Consider the following 20289-nt stretch of genomic DNA (forward strand, 5'->3'; position numbering starts at 1 on the left):
TTATACTATTAAAATAGGACTTAAAATGTTTAGTCAATTCATAATTTACATTTTAAAACTAAGGGTTTATATCTTTTTACACGAATGCGCCAGAAGACAGGTGACGTTTTTATACCCAATGTTATTACTTTACAAATACCCATGATTGTTATTTATCATAACTAAACAGACAACAAATAATGATAAGTGGTGACAGAATAATAAACTATTATTTATATGTTTGTTATGGTGAATCATTGGCTGTGACAAATTATAAGGAAAAACCTATCAAACAAATCTCAGAGAGCCTAATAATTTCGTTATTAATTATACCTCATCAAATAAATTACACATGTTATGAGATTAAACAAATAAAAATAGTTTTTTCATTTGTATTCGATATAAAAAAAACTGCAATTAATACGAATGGTTCTACAAGCTGAAATATTTAAGTAAACCAATTTGATTTACTTAAATGTTTAAGTAAACCAATTTGATTTACTTAAATATTTAAGTAAACTAATTTGATTTACTTAAATATTTCAACTTATCAAAATGATATAAAAGGTAAATAGGGAAAAAAGTGGAACATTACATCTCTTCCAAATTGATCACACACAGTTGTATAGAAGTTTTACTGGAGGATTTACTAAACAAGACCGTATTGTGGAAACAGAAATGAAACGGCATAACATTGCCATGATTTACCTAGTTTTCATTAACATTAACAAAGGTCCTGACGACCTTCTACCTCTACCTTCGCACTCACAGCTTTCTGCATAACCCAGGGGTCGACTGGCTGAGAATGCTTAAATAGCATTAAGTCCACCTTTTGTACTATTTTATTGTGCAATAAAGTTTTATAATTATAATTAATTATAATGTGCACTTTAGTAAAAAGTATAGAAATTATGTACTGACTTGAATTAAATACAGAAAATGTTACAATGACAGTACTATAAAAATACAAGTTTATTAAAAAAAATACAAGTTGTAAACCCCAAAGTTGTTCTTCCAACAAAAATAATTATTTATGAATAACCTTTTTTATACCTGTAAATCGATCATTTCAAGAAAATATAGATCAACGAACAATATTCTATACAGTGTGGCCGAAGTGCGAGTAAAATATTTCATAAAGTTATCAAATAAATTAACTTTTCACTGACAGTAGGTACTTATTATGTTATAAATAGTGCTTCTTTATATGAATTTCAGAACTTACTATGATAAAAAGATTTCAATACATATTAAAGTGATGACCAAAAATTGTTCCCGAGTTCAAGTATAAGTCTTCCCTTCATGACCTAATTAAAGCTTGTAGTTAAGAGTATTGTAAACAAAAAAATTGGATGTGCTTACGGAACATAATTATAAATTACATAAATCATATTATACAAAATTACAAACAAAGTAGGTATGTAGGTACACAAAGTATTTGATAATTTAATTTTACAACTTAGAAATATTAGGTTACCTAACCTAATATAGGTATAGGATCACCATAATCATTTTGAGCTAGTGCATCGATTTTCAACAATGTTCATTCTATAAAATTCAATCACTGGACATTTCATTTTTTAGTAAGAAAATAGCGATTGGTTTGCTTAGCATAGTTTTATGTTTCTAGGATAGTATTTTTTTTAATGGGACATACATTAATACTTCTAAGTGTAGGTAAATACGGCGAAGGTGTACGTGACTTTTGGATGTACTAAGTATGGCTGTCATACCTAGGGATATTCCGATACTAATAAATACGAGTAGGTACTCGATACTTTTGATTCGATACCAAGTATTTATTGTATCGAATCAATTTTGCGATACATAATCGGTATCGAAACAAAAATACTTGGTATCGAATCGAATCAGCAAAACAACCGAAAACAATAAAAAAACCGAGAACGCATGAACAGAACTGAGAGAGCAAAAACAGCTAATCAGCTTTAATCGGTTACCGAGTTACCGGTATTCGTCGCGTGGCGGCGTGAGTTGAGCCGAATTCGTCGGACTTCAGCCGAGCCCGAGCCGAAAGCGAGAGAAGGAGACACCCGCACCCGCCCGCAAATCATCTCGCCATTCCGCCATTGTGAAAGTGTTAAGTGATTGTTTACAAGTAATTTTATTAATTGTAATCATAAAATTCATCGGTTTATTCCAATGTTATCATCATGGCACCACCAAAATCTATAATATGGACACATTTTACCAAAACAAACGAAACAGTTGCAAAATGTAAACAGTGTTTTAAGTCTGTGAAGTATTGTGGGAATACGTCGTCCTTCAACGTTCATTGATAGCACCCTCAAAATAATAAAATAAAATAATAGTTCCAAAAAGTATCGATATGAGTAACTATCGATACTTTAGGAGTACTTATTTAAGTAGTATCGAAAAAAGATTTGAGTATTATCGAAATGAGTAGGTATCGATACTTAGGTGGTATCGGAACATCCCTAGTCATACCAAGATCACACATGGTGACTTCAGTGAACACAAACCATACATACAGTAATATGTACAATTATCTCCAACATCCACGTAAAAACTCAGCGTTTCACATTTACCCTTTGAAATAGTCGTAAAACAAAAATATTTAGACTTACGAACATGAAAATAAAGGGAATTCCGATGGTCAAATTGTCGTAACATCGCACATATGTTACACTCCGTATCACTGGTAAAAGTCGAACAAGAGCCTAAATAATAATTCTAACCACGTAATTGCACCACATTTTGATGAATTAACAGAGAAATAAACTTAAATACATGAAAACAAGAGATGAAGAAGACAAATATGGCGGCCATAGTGAACATCTAGGAGTACAACGGCGTCTCATGTTATACGACGAATTTACGCGAAATAAAAAACAAACTCACCTTGTAAAGTTCAATGTAATATGATTTGCCTTTTTGGCCACTCGTTTGATTACTTTTCACGTCTTTTCCATCATTCGTAGAAGTCATTTCTCAAGGAAATATCGCGGGGAGACATTTATGCGCTTGTGTTTTCGTAATGGTGCTGTCAAAATCTGTGTTGCAATATTAAAATATTATCTAAGTCACAGAACGCAACGATAACGTTAATTGCTAATAAAAAAAAATATTTGCAAAGATCTGCAAAAAAGAGTAAGCCTGTGGGTCTAGTTTCTTCTAGTTTCTTCTTCTTCTTCTTTTTTGTTCTTGGCAATGCTCGTCGAGGCCGATTTGATTTGTGCCATTTTCATGTGAGTGTGGGACGAGTTATGAAGTGGGACTGTGGGACCAAGTGGGATGGGATTGGGAACTAGTGATAAGTAGTATGCCGCTTTTACACTACGCGGCAATTAGCCAAGTCAAGTCAATGTGATGTGAATGGGGATGAAATTCATCTCCACCCCACTGTTCGGTGTGTCAAAAGCAGCAGTAGCACTTTTTGATCGAATCAAAAATCTAATCCGTTTAAACTCAATACAAAAAAATGGCATTTCGATCATGTTTTAACATAAACACAGTCATATTTTGCAAGAAATTTGTCTAGGGGGCTGACAGCTCTCAGTTTCAAGTTCAACCTAAACAACGAAGTCAATGTGGATTTATTGGCTTGGTTAGTGACTTGACTTACTTGACTTATGATCCTATGTCCCCTAGATGGGGCAGAGGGCGTCCACAACAGTCCTCCATCGCGTTCGGTCTTGAGCTAGTGTTTGATCTCGCTCCAAGTCTTGCCGATCTTCTTCGCCTCGTCTGCCACAGTGCGCCGCCAAGTTTGCTTGGGGCGACCACGTTTGCGTTTTCCTTGGGGGTTCCAATCCAGAGCCTGCTTGGGGATGTGATCGGGATCCCTTCGGAGAGTGTGGCCAATCCAGTTCCACTTGCGGCAGTGGCGGCGTAGCATGGGTTGGCACCCGGGGCGATCACCCCCCCCCCCCCCGTCAAGCTATGGCACCCCCTGTTACCCCCCAGGACTTTGGGGTTACCTACCGATTTGAAAGACAATCGCACCCCCCTGTATTATGACAGACCGCGGATTTGCCATGCAGATGTGCTAGTGAGTACTAATCTGCGCGACTTTTGTCACCCCCTGATGCTTGGCACCCGGGGCGGACCGCCCCCACCGCCCCCCCCTTACGCCGCTACTGACTTGCGGCGCTTGATCTGCTGGTCGATCGGAATTTCGTGGCAGCGTTCCAATAGCTCGACGTTGGAGATTTTCTCAGGCCAGTATATTTTATGCCGAGAATTCGGCGAAGGCAGCGGTTGACGAAGACCTGCAGCTGGTGCGAGGTGACCTTGGTGACCTTCCACGTTTCACACCCATAGAGCAGCACGGATTTAACGTTGGACCCGAAAATTTTGATCTTGACCCTTCGGGTCAGTTTCCGTGACTGCCATACGGGGCGAACTTGTGCGACGAAGGTGGCTCTAGCCTTGGAAATGCGCGAAGTGATGTCCTCTTCGGTACCTCCAGTCTCTGACACGACGCTCCCGAGGTAGGTAAAATTGTGGACACGTTCCACATCATCCTCTGCACCAATCCGTAATGGTGTGCAATTCTTCACTCCTGATCGCATCTCTTGGGTCTTCCGGCAGTTAATTTTGAGCCCCGTGATGCCCGCCTCTCGATGTAGGTCATCAATTTTAGATTGCATATCGTGATGCGTGTGGCTCAGCAAACAGAGGTCATCGGCATAATCTAAGTCTTCTAAGAGTCCGATTATACCCCACTCTATTCCACGCCGTTGGTTTTGTTATGCACGACATTTTGGTTCATTAAATTGTACTTAATAGAAATAATTTTCATTATCGCGTGTGTTTCTACTAAAGGAGCACGATTTTGTTTGTGAAGTTTTCTGCTGGACAAAGGTCTCTTTTAGGGACTTTATTTTCTAAGCTTATGTGGAAGTTATTTTCATTTAAAAGTTTGTAACGTTTATCTGTAAATAAACAAGCTTCTTTAAGAAAATAATATACGTCAGACCTGTGGGAATTTCAGGGGAATTTTATTATAGACTTTTAAACATTGTTTTAATTTCAATTTAAACTTTTTCATGTAAACTTCATTGAAACTTTTTCTCGTTTGGATACACAATCAAAATTTAGATTTGTACCGGTTATTTCAGTAAATAAACGGTATTGTCTATGAATGAAATGGCATTTTATTTAATTATGTTGGCGACACTGATTTCAGTACAAAGCAAAAGCGACTTGTGTCAAGAATTATTGCTTTTTCTCGTAAAATAATCTCATCAAAGTGTACTAAAATGTAAATCATACCATCGGAAGAATGTTTTATTACTAGGTGAATGAAGTGGCTTGTTGAATTAGTAGATTTTGCTGAAATATCCTGTCTATTTTCTACTTTGATTTGGTGTGTCAGAGTGTCGGGGTCTCGGAGCACAATAAATTATTGCCTTCTTATCCCTAATTGATAATGTGTTCTGTCTTATTCTTATCATTTTCTTGTCGTTATTGAAATGTAATTTGTATTTAGTATTGTAATCAGGCCTGGGAAGGTGTGGCATAGCCTGGACGTCTGCACATCTGGCGATGGTATCGTGCCCTACCACTGCCTACTTTAACCATCGAAAGCAGTTCCATGCGTTCCCTAAATATTACGACATTCTAACTTGTTTTACGGTTCATTTAAATTAATGATAAGTCGATGTAATACCTACTTTTTATAACATTCTCTGGGTACAGAATATTCGCAGAATTTGCTCAATAAATAGGCTGCCGTGTGAGTTGTAGTGTCTTCAAAACATAGTGAACTTTTTCGTGTGTTGTGATGAGTTTTATAAGTGATTTTGCAGTTTTTATTTACATACGTCGATAGTGTTAAGTGTTGAAAATGGCTAAAAAGTCGGAGAACACTGGCGGCAAGCTAGTCACCGTGTCAGTGGTCGGACTTTCTGGTAAGAATCTTCCGAAAATTACTTTATTCCAAACTTCTATCCAATAAGAATGCATCCTGTGTAACCTGTATCAGAATGATAAGCCTTGGTCCTGATAAATTGCATGGATATGTTATCTGAATCATTAATAATGTCTGACTACCTAAATCAAAAACAATGAAGTAGTATGAAATAGTGCTAAGATGCTTTTGGTCTTCATAGAAATCTTAGCAATGGATAGGTACATAAGAAAATCAATAACATGTAAGAAAACAGTCCTACAAATCTCTAACTTAAAATAATATCCCACTACACAACAAAATAATGTTTAAATATTAGTAATCCACCTCTAAGTAGTTATAAAAATAGAATTATGATAATCATAGTAAATTATTGTGATTCAGATTACAATATCTTTATCACTGGGTAACATAATAATTAGGTACAATAAAGTTGATCAATGAAAAAAAATATTACTGAGCAAATAACAACAGCAAATTATTTGCTCAAAAAAACCTACATTATGTAAATATTGCATTTTTGCTATTTTACAAAATAAAGTGGCTATGTTACACGTAATTCTAGAATCAATTGTCTACATTTTCTTATTCACAGACAGCAGAATGTATTAAAAAATTAAAATTGTCATGCAAAGTATCATGGAAGTGAACATCAAAAACATCTGTACAGCATTCCTCGTTTATCACACTATAGTGTTGAGAATTTGAGTCACAATTGTTGCTATAAATAGATTAGACCCTGGAGTTCTTTAGTGACACTCGTAAATTGAAATGTCACTGTATTACTGTAACACACATTGTTTGTTATCTAGTTCTGCTTAAATGGAGCTTTTAGAATCATATTTACTTATTTTTTCTGCTATTTAATAGTGATATTTATGTTTGATAACTGCCAGTTAACTTAAATAATGTTTTAAATTGTAAATAATCTATGAATATTGATAAGAAACCTGTATATTTTATAACAGTCAATTAGTTATTATATTATACATTCCAAGCTCAGCATTTAATTCAGTCTAATCCAATGTAATGCTAATCCAATGTAACATAATGAAAAAAGAAGGTTGTAAAATATTTTATTATGATATGGTTCATTTTCTGCTATGCTATGTTGTTTATTTACGTTCAATTGTAATCCAGTAAGATTTTATTGTTTTATCCCTGAAAAAATTGAGGTTCACTAGTATCTGATGCTATTAGCTACCACAGGCATCTGAAATAGTTCAATTCATTTGCAAAAATATGTAATAACATTATATTCAACCCAGTGCCTTCATTTCACAACTTTCTAAACGTCACAATTGACTGAATACCGAGCAATTGAGCCAGAGGAAGCCGGTCTCTATTGGAGCGTCTCAAACTACAATTGTGAATGGACACCGAACTATTGTTATCTGTTCTATTTCCTGCTATCTGTGTGTAGGTGTTAATGATGTTTACAATGTGAGAGAAAGTTGATAAACTATAAACTATCAATTGGGCTTACACATGTTACATTATTTCAATAGATAACAAACTGAAAAAAGTTGTTATTGTTACTCAATAATTGAATGACATGATACAACTTTCAGTATTTAATCATTTTAGAGTATTATTGTGTGTTTTATGAACATAGATCTCATTATATTAAATGCTAACACTTAAACTAATTGGAAGGCTTAATTAATTGCCGCCTAGCTGAGCTACTTAGCCCAACCCAGCCTTCTATTCTTGTCTAGATTTCTTTCATCTTAGAAATTCCAACTAGTCAAGTTTAATTATTATGGGCAATGGCCATATCAACGAGTAAACAAATACAATGTTTCAGTAAACAGTATCTTATTTTTCGTACAAAACTGTTTTTTGCAAGTTACTATGTATTTAAACACATCTTTATCTTTATGAATGCATGTTTAACTATCATGTAGTTGTTACTTTTGGGGTAAAACCAAGATAAACTGTGTAAATAAAGTCAACACAGAGCCTTTTAATGTGTGTTTTGTTTTCAGGCAAAGAAAAAGACAAAAATTATGCAATTTATTAATGCTTTTTGTTTTATTTTCAGGCACAGAGAAAGACAAAGGGCAGCTTGGAGTGGGCAAGTCGTGTTTATGCAACAGATTCGTACGGACTCACGCCGATGACTACAATGTCGACCACATCTCTGTGTTGAGTCAGGTGGGCTTAGATTGAATAAGGTACTAGCGGCGCGCCCCGGCTTCACACGGGTGCTAAGTATCATATAAACCTTCATCTTTAATCATGCTATCTATTAAAAAAAACCGTATCAAAATCCGTTGCGTAGTTTTAAAGATCTAAGCATAGATCTAGACAGACAGCGGAAAAGTGACTTTGTTTTATACTATGTAGTGATGATTCCCACACCAGTTATGATTAGTTGTGACTTTGTGATCGGCAACAGTCAATTTTTCCACTGAATGCGAATAGTTGAAAGCCGGGAAGTGTCGCTGATCGCTGTCGTCTAACGCTGCTTCTTGGCATCTTTATTATTTATTTCCGCGACGACCTGTAGGGTTACTCCGGAAATTCGAATGTTGCCATCCCTCTCACGCAAAGCGAGATGCCAGCGTGAGCGACGGTGTCAGATAGACCCGAAACTACGTGAACAGCGTTCCGGAGTAGCCCTCCTATCCACCGATTTCCACTTGGTGGCCTATCTTTCGTCGAGTCCGTGGTCCCCACTTGTGAACTTTTCTGCCCCAATGGCTCACTTATACGAATAACCACTTCAGAACTTTTCTGCCCTTCTTCAACGACCTAAGTCTATGCCCACACGAAACGTGATCATTACCTATTTCTTCAATAAAGTTTGCAACAAAACTACTTACGATGTAGGTAGTTACTAATAACTTACGCCCATTTCCGAAGTACCATCTACAAACAGAGTTTCTTTCGTATTTTATCTTGGGAACTTTGTATTACAATAATGATCTAAACATATTTATATTTTTGTTAAAAAAATACAATACCGTTTTTATATCCGGACCCGCGACAGTCTTTTTGTCACAGATCGAAATCCACGCTGGCGAATTCTCGGGCAATTAGCGAATTCCCAGCTAATAATTACCACCAGATCTCAGATCTATAGTTAACAGACGAGTTGAGGTGGTAATACTATAGGTAACTAATAATATGCCCGCATTACCTGTGTGCCTGTGTCATGAGGAGGTGAGATCATTCCAACGTCATATCATCTGACGGCGGTGTTATGCAGATTACAAGATAAGTGGGTAAATAATTACTTGAGAGTACCAAGATGACTGTATACTTGAATGAGTTTGTTTTTCTCAAATAATCTTATAGACCGCGGTAATGAATTTTGGCATTTTTGTAAACAAATTGAGCTGACGAACATTGACGTCGAATATTATATGTCCCTTGTAATTCGAATAAAATAATATCTATTGTCTATTGAAATAATCGAGAGAGAGATCGAGCTTATCTACAGTATATTTTAATCGTCAATGTCTATTGGTTACTTTTTAAAAAAGTTGGACAGACGACCTCATGAAGGTAGCAGGAAGGCGCTGGATGCAGGTCGTTACGTTACCGGCCAATCTGTAAATCATTAGAGTGGTTGCCTGTTCTGTGGCTAAAATGATGATGATAAAAAAATACCAGTCCTACCACCATATAATCTCATTTCAATATCAATTTAACAGAAATTAGTTAGTTCTATGCATTTTAAATGCTGGAAAACTGAACTTAATCAAGCATTACTTCTTGTCTCATGTTTTGAGTCTATTCAACCATGGCAACACAAAGGGCAAAAAGTTTAAACGGTTCATTATTATTCGCTGAAGTTCCCGGCATTATATTAGCTACTAGATGACCCGGCGAACTTCGTACCGCCTAAAATATGCCCATGTTAATCGGAAATCATTTAGGATTCTAATGGTGCAAGATTCTTTAAAATCGACCCGGGAGTTTCGGGGCCTATTCAATTCAATACAAATGAATAAACAATAAAATCTTTCTTCTGTCTTAGATTAATAAAGCCTAGATGGATAGCCTTCATACAAACGCTTCGTCAAAAGTGAGGCAAAAATCTTATGTCATTAATGTCAATTTTGTTGGGGAGCGTGGACAGTGAAGGCGATTTCCCTGAAAGTAGGGAAATTTAAGTTTATTGACCGTAAGAAAAAAAAAGAAGCCAACATGAGTGACATTGACAGATAGGCCTGAAACTACGCAGCTACGTAAACAGCGTTTCCCAGTAGTCCTACAGATCCTCTCGGCTTTGATGAAAGCTCAGCCCTAAAGGTCACAATGGTACACCTATCAACCCGGAAAGGGATCAACATCGTAAGTATCGCCATTCGCCGCGCTGTCAACCGCGAGTCGAGGTTGACAGGTCGTTACGGTGCGGATAAGAGTGCGTTGCAGTACAGAGTTTCATACAAAGAATACTGACCGCCTTGAGTTGATACAGTTACGAATGTTTACGATCCGTTTCCGAGTTGATAAGTGTGGTTTGTCCTTAAAATTACCCAGCATTCACAACGTAACTTCTATTCCAGTCGGACTTCAGCGGTCGCGTGGTGAACAACGACCACTTTCTGTACTGGGGCAGCGTTCAGAAGGAGAATGACGACCAGGAGTACAGGTTCGAGATCGTGGAGCAGACGGAGTTTGTGGACGACGCCTGCTTTCAGCCGTTTAAAGGTATTTATACATATTTGCCTTTTTCCAGCCAATTTTCTAACAAAGTGGAGACGAGAAAAAAGTAGACAAGACATGTTTATAAGCAACTAATAGAATTTAGTTACGACGTCTCATCTGCTTAGCTTTAATGAAAGCGGTTGAGCAGAGCTCTGCTGCAGTTTGGTGGAATTAACTGCTATTTGACATGCCCTTTCTAAAGACACTAGGGCAGTGGTTCTTAACCTTTAAGTCACGAGGGACCGTTTTACCAAATTTCTGTCTTGTCAGGAACCACATTTTTTTTTTCAAAGTCCTATGAAAGGGGAGGTCGATTTCTCGCCCACTGTGCGCCGTTTGTCATCACGTCACATCATTTGTTTATTACGATATCTTCGTGGACCACTTGGAATGCCTCCAGGGACCTCCAGTGGTCCGCGGACCACCGGTTAAGAACCACTGCACTAGGGTCTTTAAGAGTAGGAACTCACTATCACCACATATAACAAGGAAGCGACTATCGAAGTATTCTCGTTCAAGAATCTTCGCGTACGCCTCCTTTGACATGCCTTTTTTGACACGGGATCAAAACAAATTGTACGTTTTCTGAGCGAGAAAATAATCGACTGTTAGTTGCTTACCTGCCGATTGTGAGACAAATGCCTGGTTCTAGTGTCTTCTTCTTGCAACATTAAGTTTGTCTCGAAGCACCGGTAGGGCTACATTTAAGGAGCTCATAAGGACTACTTTTTTATTTGTTTTCGAATAAAGGTATTCAGGACATTACTTACTTCTTAAATGATTTGTTTTAGCTGTCGGCAAAACCGAAACATACATCAAACGCTGCGTGGCCACCAAGCTCCAATCAGCTGAGAAACTGATGTACGTCTGCAAGAACCAGCTGGGCATAGAGAAGGAGTACGAACAGAAGACCATGCCTGATGGCAAGCTGAGCGTCGACGGATTCCTGTGCGTCTATGACGTCAGCCTGGTTCCTGGCAGGAGCTGGGAGAAACAGGTGAGCTTAGAGATACCGAGGGATACAACTGATGCGTCACTATTTCTGCATAGAGGAGTGAGAACAGAAGACGATGCCTGACGGGAAGCTGAGTGTAGACGGGTTCCTGTGCGTCTATGACGTCAGCCTGGTTCCTGGGAGGAGCTGGGAGAAGCAGGTGAGCTTAGAGATACCAAGGGATACAACTGATGTGTCACCAGCTCGGCATACAGGAGTACGAACAGAAGACGATGCCTGACGGGAAGCTGAGTGTAGACGGGTTCCTGTGCGTCTATGACGTCAGCCTGGTTCCTGGGAGGAGCTGGGAGAAGCAGGTGAGAGAGATACCAAGGGATACAACTTGTGTCACCAGTTGGGCTTAGAGGAGTGAGAACTGAAGACGATGCTTGATGGGAAGCTGAGTGTAGACGGGTTCCTGTGCGTCTGTGACGTCAGCCTGATTCCTGGGAGGAGCTGGGAGAAACAGGTAAGCTTAGAGATACCGAGGGATACAACTGATGCGTCACTATTTCTGTATAGAGGAGTGAGAACAGAAGACGATGCCTGACGGGAAGCTGAGTGTAGACGGGTTCCTGTGCGTCTATGACGTCAGCCTGGTTCCTGGGAGGAGCTGGGAGAAGCAGGTGAGCTTAGAGATACCGAGGGATACAACTGATGCGTCACTATTTATGCATAGAGGATGAGAACAGAAGACGATGCCTGACGGGAAGCTGAGTGTAGACGGGTTCCTGTGCGTCTATGACGTCAGCCTGGTTCCCGGCAGGAGCTGGGAGAAGCAGGTGAGCTTAGAGATACCGAGGGATACAACTGATGCGTCACTATTTCTGCATAGAGGATGAGAACAGAAGACGATGCCTGACGGGAAGCTGAGTGTAGACGGGTTCCTGTGCGTCTATGACGTCAGCCTGGTTCCTGGCAGGAGCTGGGAGAAACAGGTGAGCTTAGAGATACCGAGGGATACAACTGATGCGTCACTATTTCTGCATAGAGGAGTGAGAACAGAAGACCATGCCTGACGGGAAGCTGAGTGTAGACGGGTTCCTGTGCGTCTATGACGTCAGCCTGGTTCCTGGGAGGAGCTGGGAGAAGCAGGTGAGTTTGGATACCAAGGGATACAACTGATGTCACCAACTGGGCTTAGAGGAGTGAGAACTGAAGACGATGCTTGATGGGAAGCTGAGTGTAGACGGGTTCCTGTGCATCTATGACGTCAGCCTGGTTCCTGGGAGGAGCTGGGAGAAGCAGGTGAGAGAGATACCAAGAGATACAACTGATGTCACTAGCTGGGCTTAGAGGAGTGAGAACAGAAGACGATGCCTGACGGGAAGCTGAGTGTAGACGGGTTCCTGTGCGTCTATAACGTCAGCCTGGTTCCTGGGAGGAGCTGGGAGAAGCAGGTGAGTTTGGATACCAAGGGATACAACTGATGTGTCATTAGCTCGGCATACAGGAGTGAGAACTGAAGACGACACTCAATGGGAAGCTGAGCGTAGACGGGTTCCTGTGCGTCTATGACGTCAGCCTGGTTCCAGGGAGGAGCTGGGAGAAGCAGGTGAGAGAGATACCAAGGGATACAACTTGTGTCACCAGCTGGGCTTAGAGGAGTGAGAACAGAAGACGATGCCTGATGGAAGCTGAGTGTAGACGGGTTCCTGTGCGTCTATGACATCAGCCTGGTTCCTGGGAGGAGCTGGGATAAGCAGGTGAGCTTAGAGATACCAAGGGATACAGCTGATGTATGCGTCACAAGCGCGGCATACAGAAGTACGAATAGAAGACGATGCCTGACGGCAAGCTGAGCGTCGACGGGTTCCTGTGCGTCTATGACGTCAGCCGTTCCCGGGAGGAGCTGGGAGAAGCAGGTGAGCTTAGAGATACCAAGGGATACAGCTGATGTATCTATTCAAGATCCAAATTGGCATAGAGAAGAAATACGAGCAGAAGACCATGCCTGATGGGAAACTGAGCGTCGACGGGTTCCTGTGCGTCTATGACGTCAGCCTGGTTCCTGGGAGGAGCTGGGAGAAGCAGGTGAGCTTAGAGATATCAAGGGATACAGCTGATGTATCTACTATCTATACAAGATCCAAATTGGCATAGAGAAGGAATACGAACAGAAGACCATGCCTGATGGGAAGCTGAGTGTAGACGGGTTCCTGTGCGTCTATGACGTCAGCCTGGTTCCTGGGAGAAGCAGGTGAGTTTGGATACTAAGTAATACAACTGACGTGTCATTAGCTCGGCATACAGAAAGAGTATGAGCATAAGACGATGCCTGACGGGAAGCTGAGCGTCGACGGGTTCCTGTGCGTCTATGACGTCAGCCTGGTTCCAGGGAGGAGCTGGGAGTAGCAGGTGAACTTAGAGATACCAAGGGATACAACAGATGTGTCATTAGCGCGGCATAGAGAAAGAGTATTAGCAGAAGACGATGCCTGATGGGAAGCTGAGTGTAGACGGGTTCCTGTGCGTCTATGACGTCAGCCTGGTTCCTGGGAGGAGCTGGGAGAAGCAGGTGAGTTTGGATACCAAGGGATACAATTGATGTGTCACCAGCTCAGCATAGAGGAGTGAGAACAGAAGACGATGCCTGATGGGAAGCTGAAGACGTAGTGTGGACAGGCCTTCCACAAGGTGAACCGAGGATCTGGTGAAGGTCGCGGGAAGTATCTGGATGCGGGCAGCGTAGGACCGGTTGTTGTGGAAATCCTTGGGGGAGGCCTTTGTCCAGCAGTGGACGTCTTTGTCCTAAGTGAATATGTTTCATGCGCTAGGGTGTCAATACTTTATTACATTTTACAGTGCAGTGTAGGTAGGTCTTACAAAATACAATTAGATCACCACAGTTTTAGAAAGTGTTCGAGCCATAGTTTTAGAATCACTTACCTAAAGTAACATCTACTTCTTTTTAATTCCAGAACGAGATCCTAGCGGCGATCCTCCAAAACATAGTTAAGCTCAAAAAGCCCGTTGTTCTCGTCACGTCCAAGAACGACGAAGCCTGCGAGCAAGGAGTTCGTGAAGCCGAGCGTTTGGTGCAACGAAAGGAGTTCAAAGGCTGCATACCCATCGTGGAGACGTCCAGCCATGATAATGTCAATGTAGACCAGGCTTTTGTGCTGCTAGCACAGATGGTGGACAAGTCTAAAGCTAGGATTAAGGTAAAAACTGGACTTAATTCCCTTTAGTTAAGACTAGTTCCGTCTAATTCCAGTCCTGTACAGCCAGGAGTTCAAGTAGAGACATTAAACCATGACAACGTCAATGTAGACCAGGCGTTTATGCTGCTAGCGCAAATGGTGGACAAGTCTAAAGCTAGCATTAAGATGAGAACAAGATTAGTTCCGTCCAGATCCATTCCTATACAGCCAGGAGTTCAAGTAGAGACATTAAGCCATGACAACGTCAATGTAGACCAGGCGTTTGTGCTGCTAGCACAGATGATGGACAAGTCTAAAGCTGGGATTAAGGTAAGAATAAAACTAGTTCCCTCTAGTTCCATTACAATACTGCAAGGAGTTCAAAGGCTGCATACCCATCTTGGAGACGTCCAGCCATGATAATGTCAACGTGGATCAAGCCTTTGTGCTGCTAGCACAGATGGTGGACAAATCTAAAGCTAGGATTAAGGTGAGAACAGTCCCTTCAGTTCCAATTCTATACAGTCAGGAGTTCAAAGGCTGCATACCCATCGTGGAGACATCTAGCCATGATAATGTCAACGTGGATCAAGCCTTTGTGCTGCTAGCACAGATGGTGGACAAGTCTAAAGCTAGGATTAAGGTGAGAACATTCCCTTCAGTTCCAATTCTATACAGGAGTTCAAAGGCTGCATACCCATCGTGGAGACGTCCAGCCATGATAATGTCAACGTGGATCAAGCCTTTGTGCTGCTAGCACAGATGGTGGACAAATCTAAAGCTAGGATTAAGGTGAGAACAGTCCCTTCAGTTCCAATTCTATACAGCCAGGAGTTCAGGTCGAGATGGCTAGCAATGACATCATCAATGTAGACCTGTGGCCTAATTCACGTATTTTGACAGTCAAGATCTCGCTGACGTTCAGAAGTCGTCCCATTGAAAAACAGTTCTAAATCCATATTCACAAAGGTCATTTCGATAGAACGATTACACGATTACTCGACAGGATCGCAACTCAGCGATTTCTTGTCGTTGAAGTTTTGTTACGTGAATAAGGCTACTGGGCCCATTTTAATGACAACTTTGTAATACTTTTAATGGTTTTTATGTGGTCAACAGGTGGCTAACTATGCAGAAGCGCTGAGGATAAGGAGGGAAACCCTGGACTTCGTTACGGAGGCCTTCACGCAGCTCATTCGGATACACGTCCAAGACCATAAGTAAGAAAACTGTTTTTTTTGCGTGCATAAAAAATATACAAAAAATGTACATAAAATTCACTGCATGTATAGATGAAAGCACTACGATTTGACGGTTCATATTTTTCTTGTATGCTTATAGAATTGGAATCCTTAGACATTATTTATTGTTTTTTGTTGCAGAGAGATGTGGTCAGCAGCTAGCAAGAGATTGTGTCACTACGCAGAGTGGATTAAATTCGTCCAGCAGTTTGGGAATGACGGGACACAGGTAAATTATATCAATTCATATTCAAGAATATACACTCGCGAGCAAAACTATGGAATCACTTACATGAAGTTGTTTCCACGCGATCTTGTGTACTAACGAATTTGTTAGTAACAAAAAAAGTGGCACCATTTCAAAGATTAAACTTTTACCTTTAAATTGATACCAAATTCATTTAAATCACACCGGTATTTAAAAAGATATCCCGGCTGATGTGAAGAAGTAAGGAAAAAGACATGTATCAACTGTTTGATACGTCGCGAGTTGCGGTCTACGTACCCCCTATAAAAACACGTGTTTTCGAATTTTTGCTTTCACACGTTGATCCATACACATCTCCGCTTTTTTTGACACTTTACCTGGGATTCTACACCTACAGAAGCAGCACAAATCGTTGCACTATTGCAAGAAGGGCTCAGCCAGCGGGCTGTCGCACGTCAGCTCCACATAAGCCAGTCCTGGGTTTCGAAAGTTTTAAGACGCTTTCGGCAGACTGGTGGCTTTATCCCGAGAACAAGTTCTGAACAGCGCCGGTGCATTTCGCAGAGGGATGACCGTTTTTTCATGTCAACCTCTCTATGAAATCATCATTTGAGTGGTATCGACGTCCAGCAAGAGCTCAGAAATGTTCGTAGGATAGCTGTTAGCGTGTGGACAGATCGTCTAAGATATAAGCAATAGAATTTGACTCCAAAAAGGCCTGCCACAGGCTCGAAACTGACGGCAGGTCACCGACAAGCACGCTTTCAATTAACTCGCACTTATTTTGATGGGAAGGCGAGTAATGGAGGCGAGTATTGTTCTCCGATGAATGCAGACTGTGTTTGCAGTGCAGCAGTTGAATAGGTCGGGTCTATAGGCAGCCTGGGGAGCGATTTGTGCAGTACTGGTTTGCTGAAACAGTGGCTTATGGGGGTGGCTTGCTCGACTTCCCATCGAGATGTGTACGAGCAAATTGAAAGCGTGCTTATCGGTGACCTGCCGTCAGTTTCGAGCCTGTGGCAGGCCTTTTTGGAGTCAAATTCTATTGCTTATATCTTAGACGAACTGTCCACATGCTAACAGCTATCCTACGAACATTTCTGAGCTCTTGCTGGACGTCGATACCAGTCAAATGACGATTTCATAGAGAGGTTGACATGCAAAAACGGTCATCCTTCTGCGATGTGCACAGGCGCTGTTCATAACTTGGTCTCGGGATAAAGCCACTAGTCTCCCGAAAGCGTCTTAAAACTTTCGAAACCCAGGACTGGCTTATGTGGAGCTGACATGCGACAGCCCGCTGGCTGAGCCCTTCTTGCAATAGTGCCAGGATTTGTGCTGCTTCTGAAGGTGTAGAATCCCAGGTAAAGTGTCAAAAGAAGCTGAGATGTGTATGGATCAACGTGTGAAAGCAAAAATCCGAAAACACGTGCTTTTATAGGGGGTAAATGGGCCGCAACTCGCGACGTATCAAACAGTTGATACATGTCTTTTTCCTTACTTCTTCACATCAGCCGCGATATCTTTTTAAATACTGGTGTGATTTAAATGAATTTGGTATCAATTTAAAGTTAAAAATTTAATCTTTAAAATGGTGCCACTTTTTTTGTTACTAACAAATTCGTTACTACACAAGATCGCGTGGAAACAACTTCATGTAAGTGATTCCATACTTTTGCTCGCGAGTGTATTAACTTTAACATTTGTTTTGACGACATACAGACTGAATTTCCAAAGTGGTAGCGGCCTGCATCCAGCGCCTTCCTGCATTCATGTTTATTTACCGAAGTATTTTTTCTACCAGGTGGTGTACCGGCGTCACATCAGAAGACTGAAGGAGGAGCGCTCCGCCAAGAAACTCCGCAAACAGCTGGCCAAGTTGCCCCAGGTGTTGTCTCGAATGCAGCTGCCTACTGAAGATCTGCAGGAGAAGTGAGTATAAGAGTACAGGCATAGGGAAAACTTAGTAGGTTACTTTTTTATCCACAACGAGGAAGCTCTTGGCCTGTATCTCACCTGATGGTTAGTGATGATCAGGCCGAAGGTGGAAGCGAGCTTCACCCGGAATCCTCAACCACGGAGGAACTGGCTATCATACCTCTAACTGCGGAACACAACAATTTCTGTTAACTAACATTGTTGTTATGGCGACAGACTTAGGTAAGATGGTGGTAGCTAGCCAGGCGGACTTCTTTTACGGAGTGTGGGAGGTGTGTTTTGTTATGCCATCAAAGATATACAAGAGTCAAAGGAAATTCGGTGTCAAGTCAGTCAATCTTCTTCTTTTAATAATGGCAATCAAACTTCTGGGGTTTAATCGTGCCAAAGTCAAGTGTTTAAATGTGTTGGCTTGCAAAATTGGCAATGTTTATTGGCACAATTTATTAATAGTTTGTAATTATTCCAGCGACTGGCCCATGGTAGTCCGTCAACTGCGTTCCCACCGCGATTTCTCCGTCTACTTCAGCGAGGGCCGCGCGCCCGACTCGGGCTCCGAATCCGGGTCCGACCTGGAGAGTCCGCTCGGTACTGATACTACGCTGCGGGTGGGCGAACGCGCCACTAGGTATCAGGTGAGTGAATGGGTAGATAACATTTCATTCTAGTTTATAATTTAACACTTATTCGACAGCACAGTTCGGAGAATGTGAGAAGGAATTACACGACCTAATTCCACTAGCCCCCTTCCATCACCGGAGAACCAGACGCAGCTCGCACTAAGCGATTCGATAACTCTTTTATAATGCGAAAAGCTAGGGACTGGGATTCGTTGCCTGCTGCTGTCTTTCCCTAAGACTATAATCCGGGCCTTTTCAAGGCGAGAGTGAATAAGCACTTACGGGGGTGATTTGTACCATCCTAGACAGCATCTCATTTAACATCAGGTGCGATTGCGGTCAAACGCCTCCCTTGTTCTGCATAAAAACAGTTGATTGACGACGAAGTCTTCACTGCAGGATAACTCTCGAATTTACCAGATAAAAATTGAGGATTAGGTCTTCCCTACGCTGGCTAGGAGGTTTGGGAAGTCCTGATCTTCGTTTAAAAAAAATATTAGCATAATGACCCATAGTCATTATGCTAATAATTTTTTAACCATTTATTAGTTACTTTTATTTTATTTGTTTACACAATTTTCTATAAGATTAATATTCTTTGCAGACTTTGGGCCAGTCCCAGAAGATACCGTACGAGATCTTAGAAACCAACGAAGCGGCTTCTGTCTTCAAGACTTACTTGCACGAGGCGCAAGAGGAGCAACGAAATTACGAGTAAGTTTATTTTATTTGTTAATCAACTTTCTTCCATTCGTTAAGCATCTTTTAATGAAGAACTACATAACCTTTATAGTATAGGACATTATTTTCAATTCCTTACCATACCACGGATCATCGAAGGAAAGTTCATCATCATCATCATTTCAGTCATAGGACGTCCACTGCTGAATATAGGCCTCATCTAATGATTTCCATGTTGATCGATTGGTAGCGGCCTGCGTCCAGCGCTATCCTGCTACCTTTATGATGACATCGGTCCACCTTGTGGGTTATTGACAGTGAAAGAAATTTATTTATAGTGAATCGAAAACTCATTGGGTTTCCAGAATTGAAGTTAACTGCTTTTAAAATGTATTTACACGTTAAACAGGTGGTGCCAACAATTCAAGCGTCTGCTAGAAGAAACAGGTTACGTGACCCCTGGGAAGCAGCTATCCGAAGTCCGGGTGCTTCTCATGGGAAGGGAGTGCTATGAGGCGCTCACTGAGGAGCAGCAGCAGCGGGTCTACGACCAGCACCAGAGGCAGATACAGAGGCGCGCTAAACACAACCTTCAGGTGAGGGCATAAGGTCTATTGTTGTTTGTAGGTTTATGGATATGCCAGCAGAAATTGGTCTATGAACGACAAGAACCAAAGGCAAATACAGAGGTGGGCTTTACACAAATTTAAGTTTAGGGGATTGGGAGTGTATTTGTTTGTGAATTAATGGCAATAAACAGTAGACATTGGCTTCATAACAGAGACATACAGATACAGAGGCGGGCCATGCACAAGCCTAAGATAAGGGAATAGGGAGTATAGTTGTTTGAAAATTAGTCGGTATTTCACAGAGATTGCACTTGCTAGAAAAGCCCCTAAGAAGCATTATTGTCAATGCATTACCGTATCC

General features: G+C 41.1%; 1 protein-coding gene across 1 annotated transcript in view; it reads left to right on the top strand.

Moving 5' to 3' along the window:
* Positions 1 to 5146: 5146 nt before the first annotated feature.
* Positions 5147 to 20289, top strand: part of LOC135084079 (rho GTPase-activating protein 190) — a 65544-nt gene continuing 50401 nt past the window's right edge. The window contains exons 1-12 of the mRNA XM_063978821.1: positions 5147 to 5260; positions 5662 to 5873; positions 7917 to 8029; positions 10393 to 10537; positions 11326 to 11531; positions 14450 to 14692; positions 15791 to 15891; positions 16054 to 16141; positions 17925 to 18052; positions 18528 to 18693; positions 19283 to 19392; positions 19769 to 19955. Coding sequence (XP_063834891.1) covers positions 5810 to 5873; positions 7917 to 8029; positions 10393 to 10537; positions 11326 to 11531; positions 14450 to 14692; positions 15791 to 15891; positions 16054 to 16141; positions 17925 to 18052; positions 18528 to 18693; positions 19283 to 19392; positions 19769 to 19955 — 1551 coding nt within the window. The 5' untranslated portion in view covers positions 5147 to 5260; positions 5662 to 5809. The remainder of the gene's footprint in view (positions 5261 to 5661; positions 5874 to 7916; positions 8030 to 10392; positions 10538 to 11325; positions 11532 to 14449; positions 14693 to 15790; positions 15892 to 16053; positions 16142 to 17924; positions 18053 to 18527; positions 18694 to 19282; positions 19393 to 19768; positions 19956 to 20289) is intronic.

Source organism: Ostrinia nubilalis, chromosome 25 (assembly GCF_963855985.1).
Source record: "Ostrinia nubilalis chromosome 25, ilOstNubi1.1, whole genome shotgun sequence".
Taxonomy (NCBI): domain Eukaryota; kingdom Metazoa; phylum Arthropoda; class Insecta; order Lepidoptera; family Crambidae; genus Ostrinia; species Ostrinia nubilalis.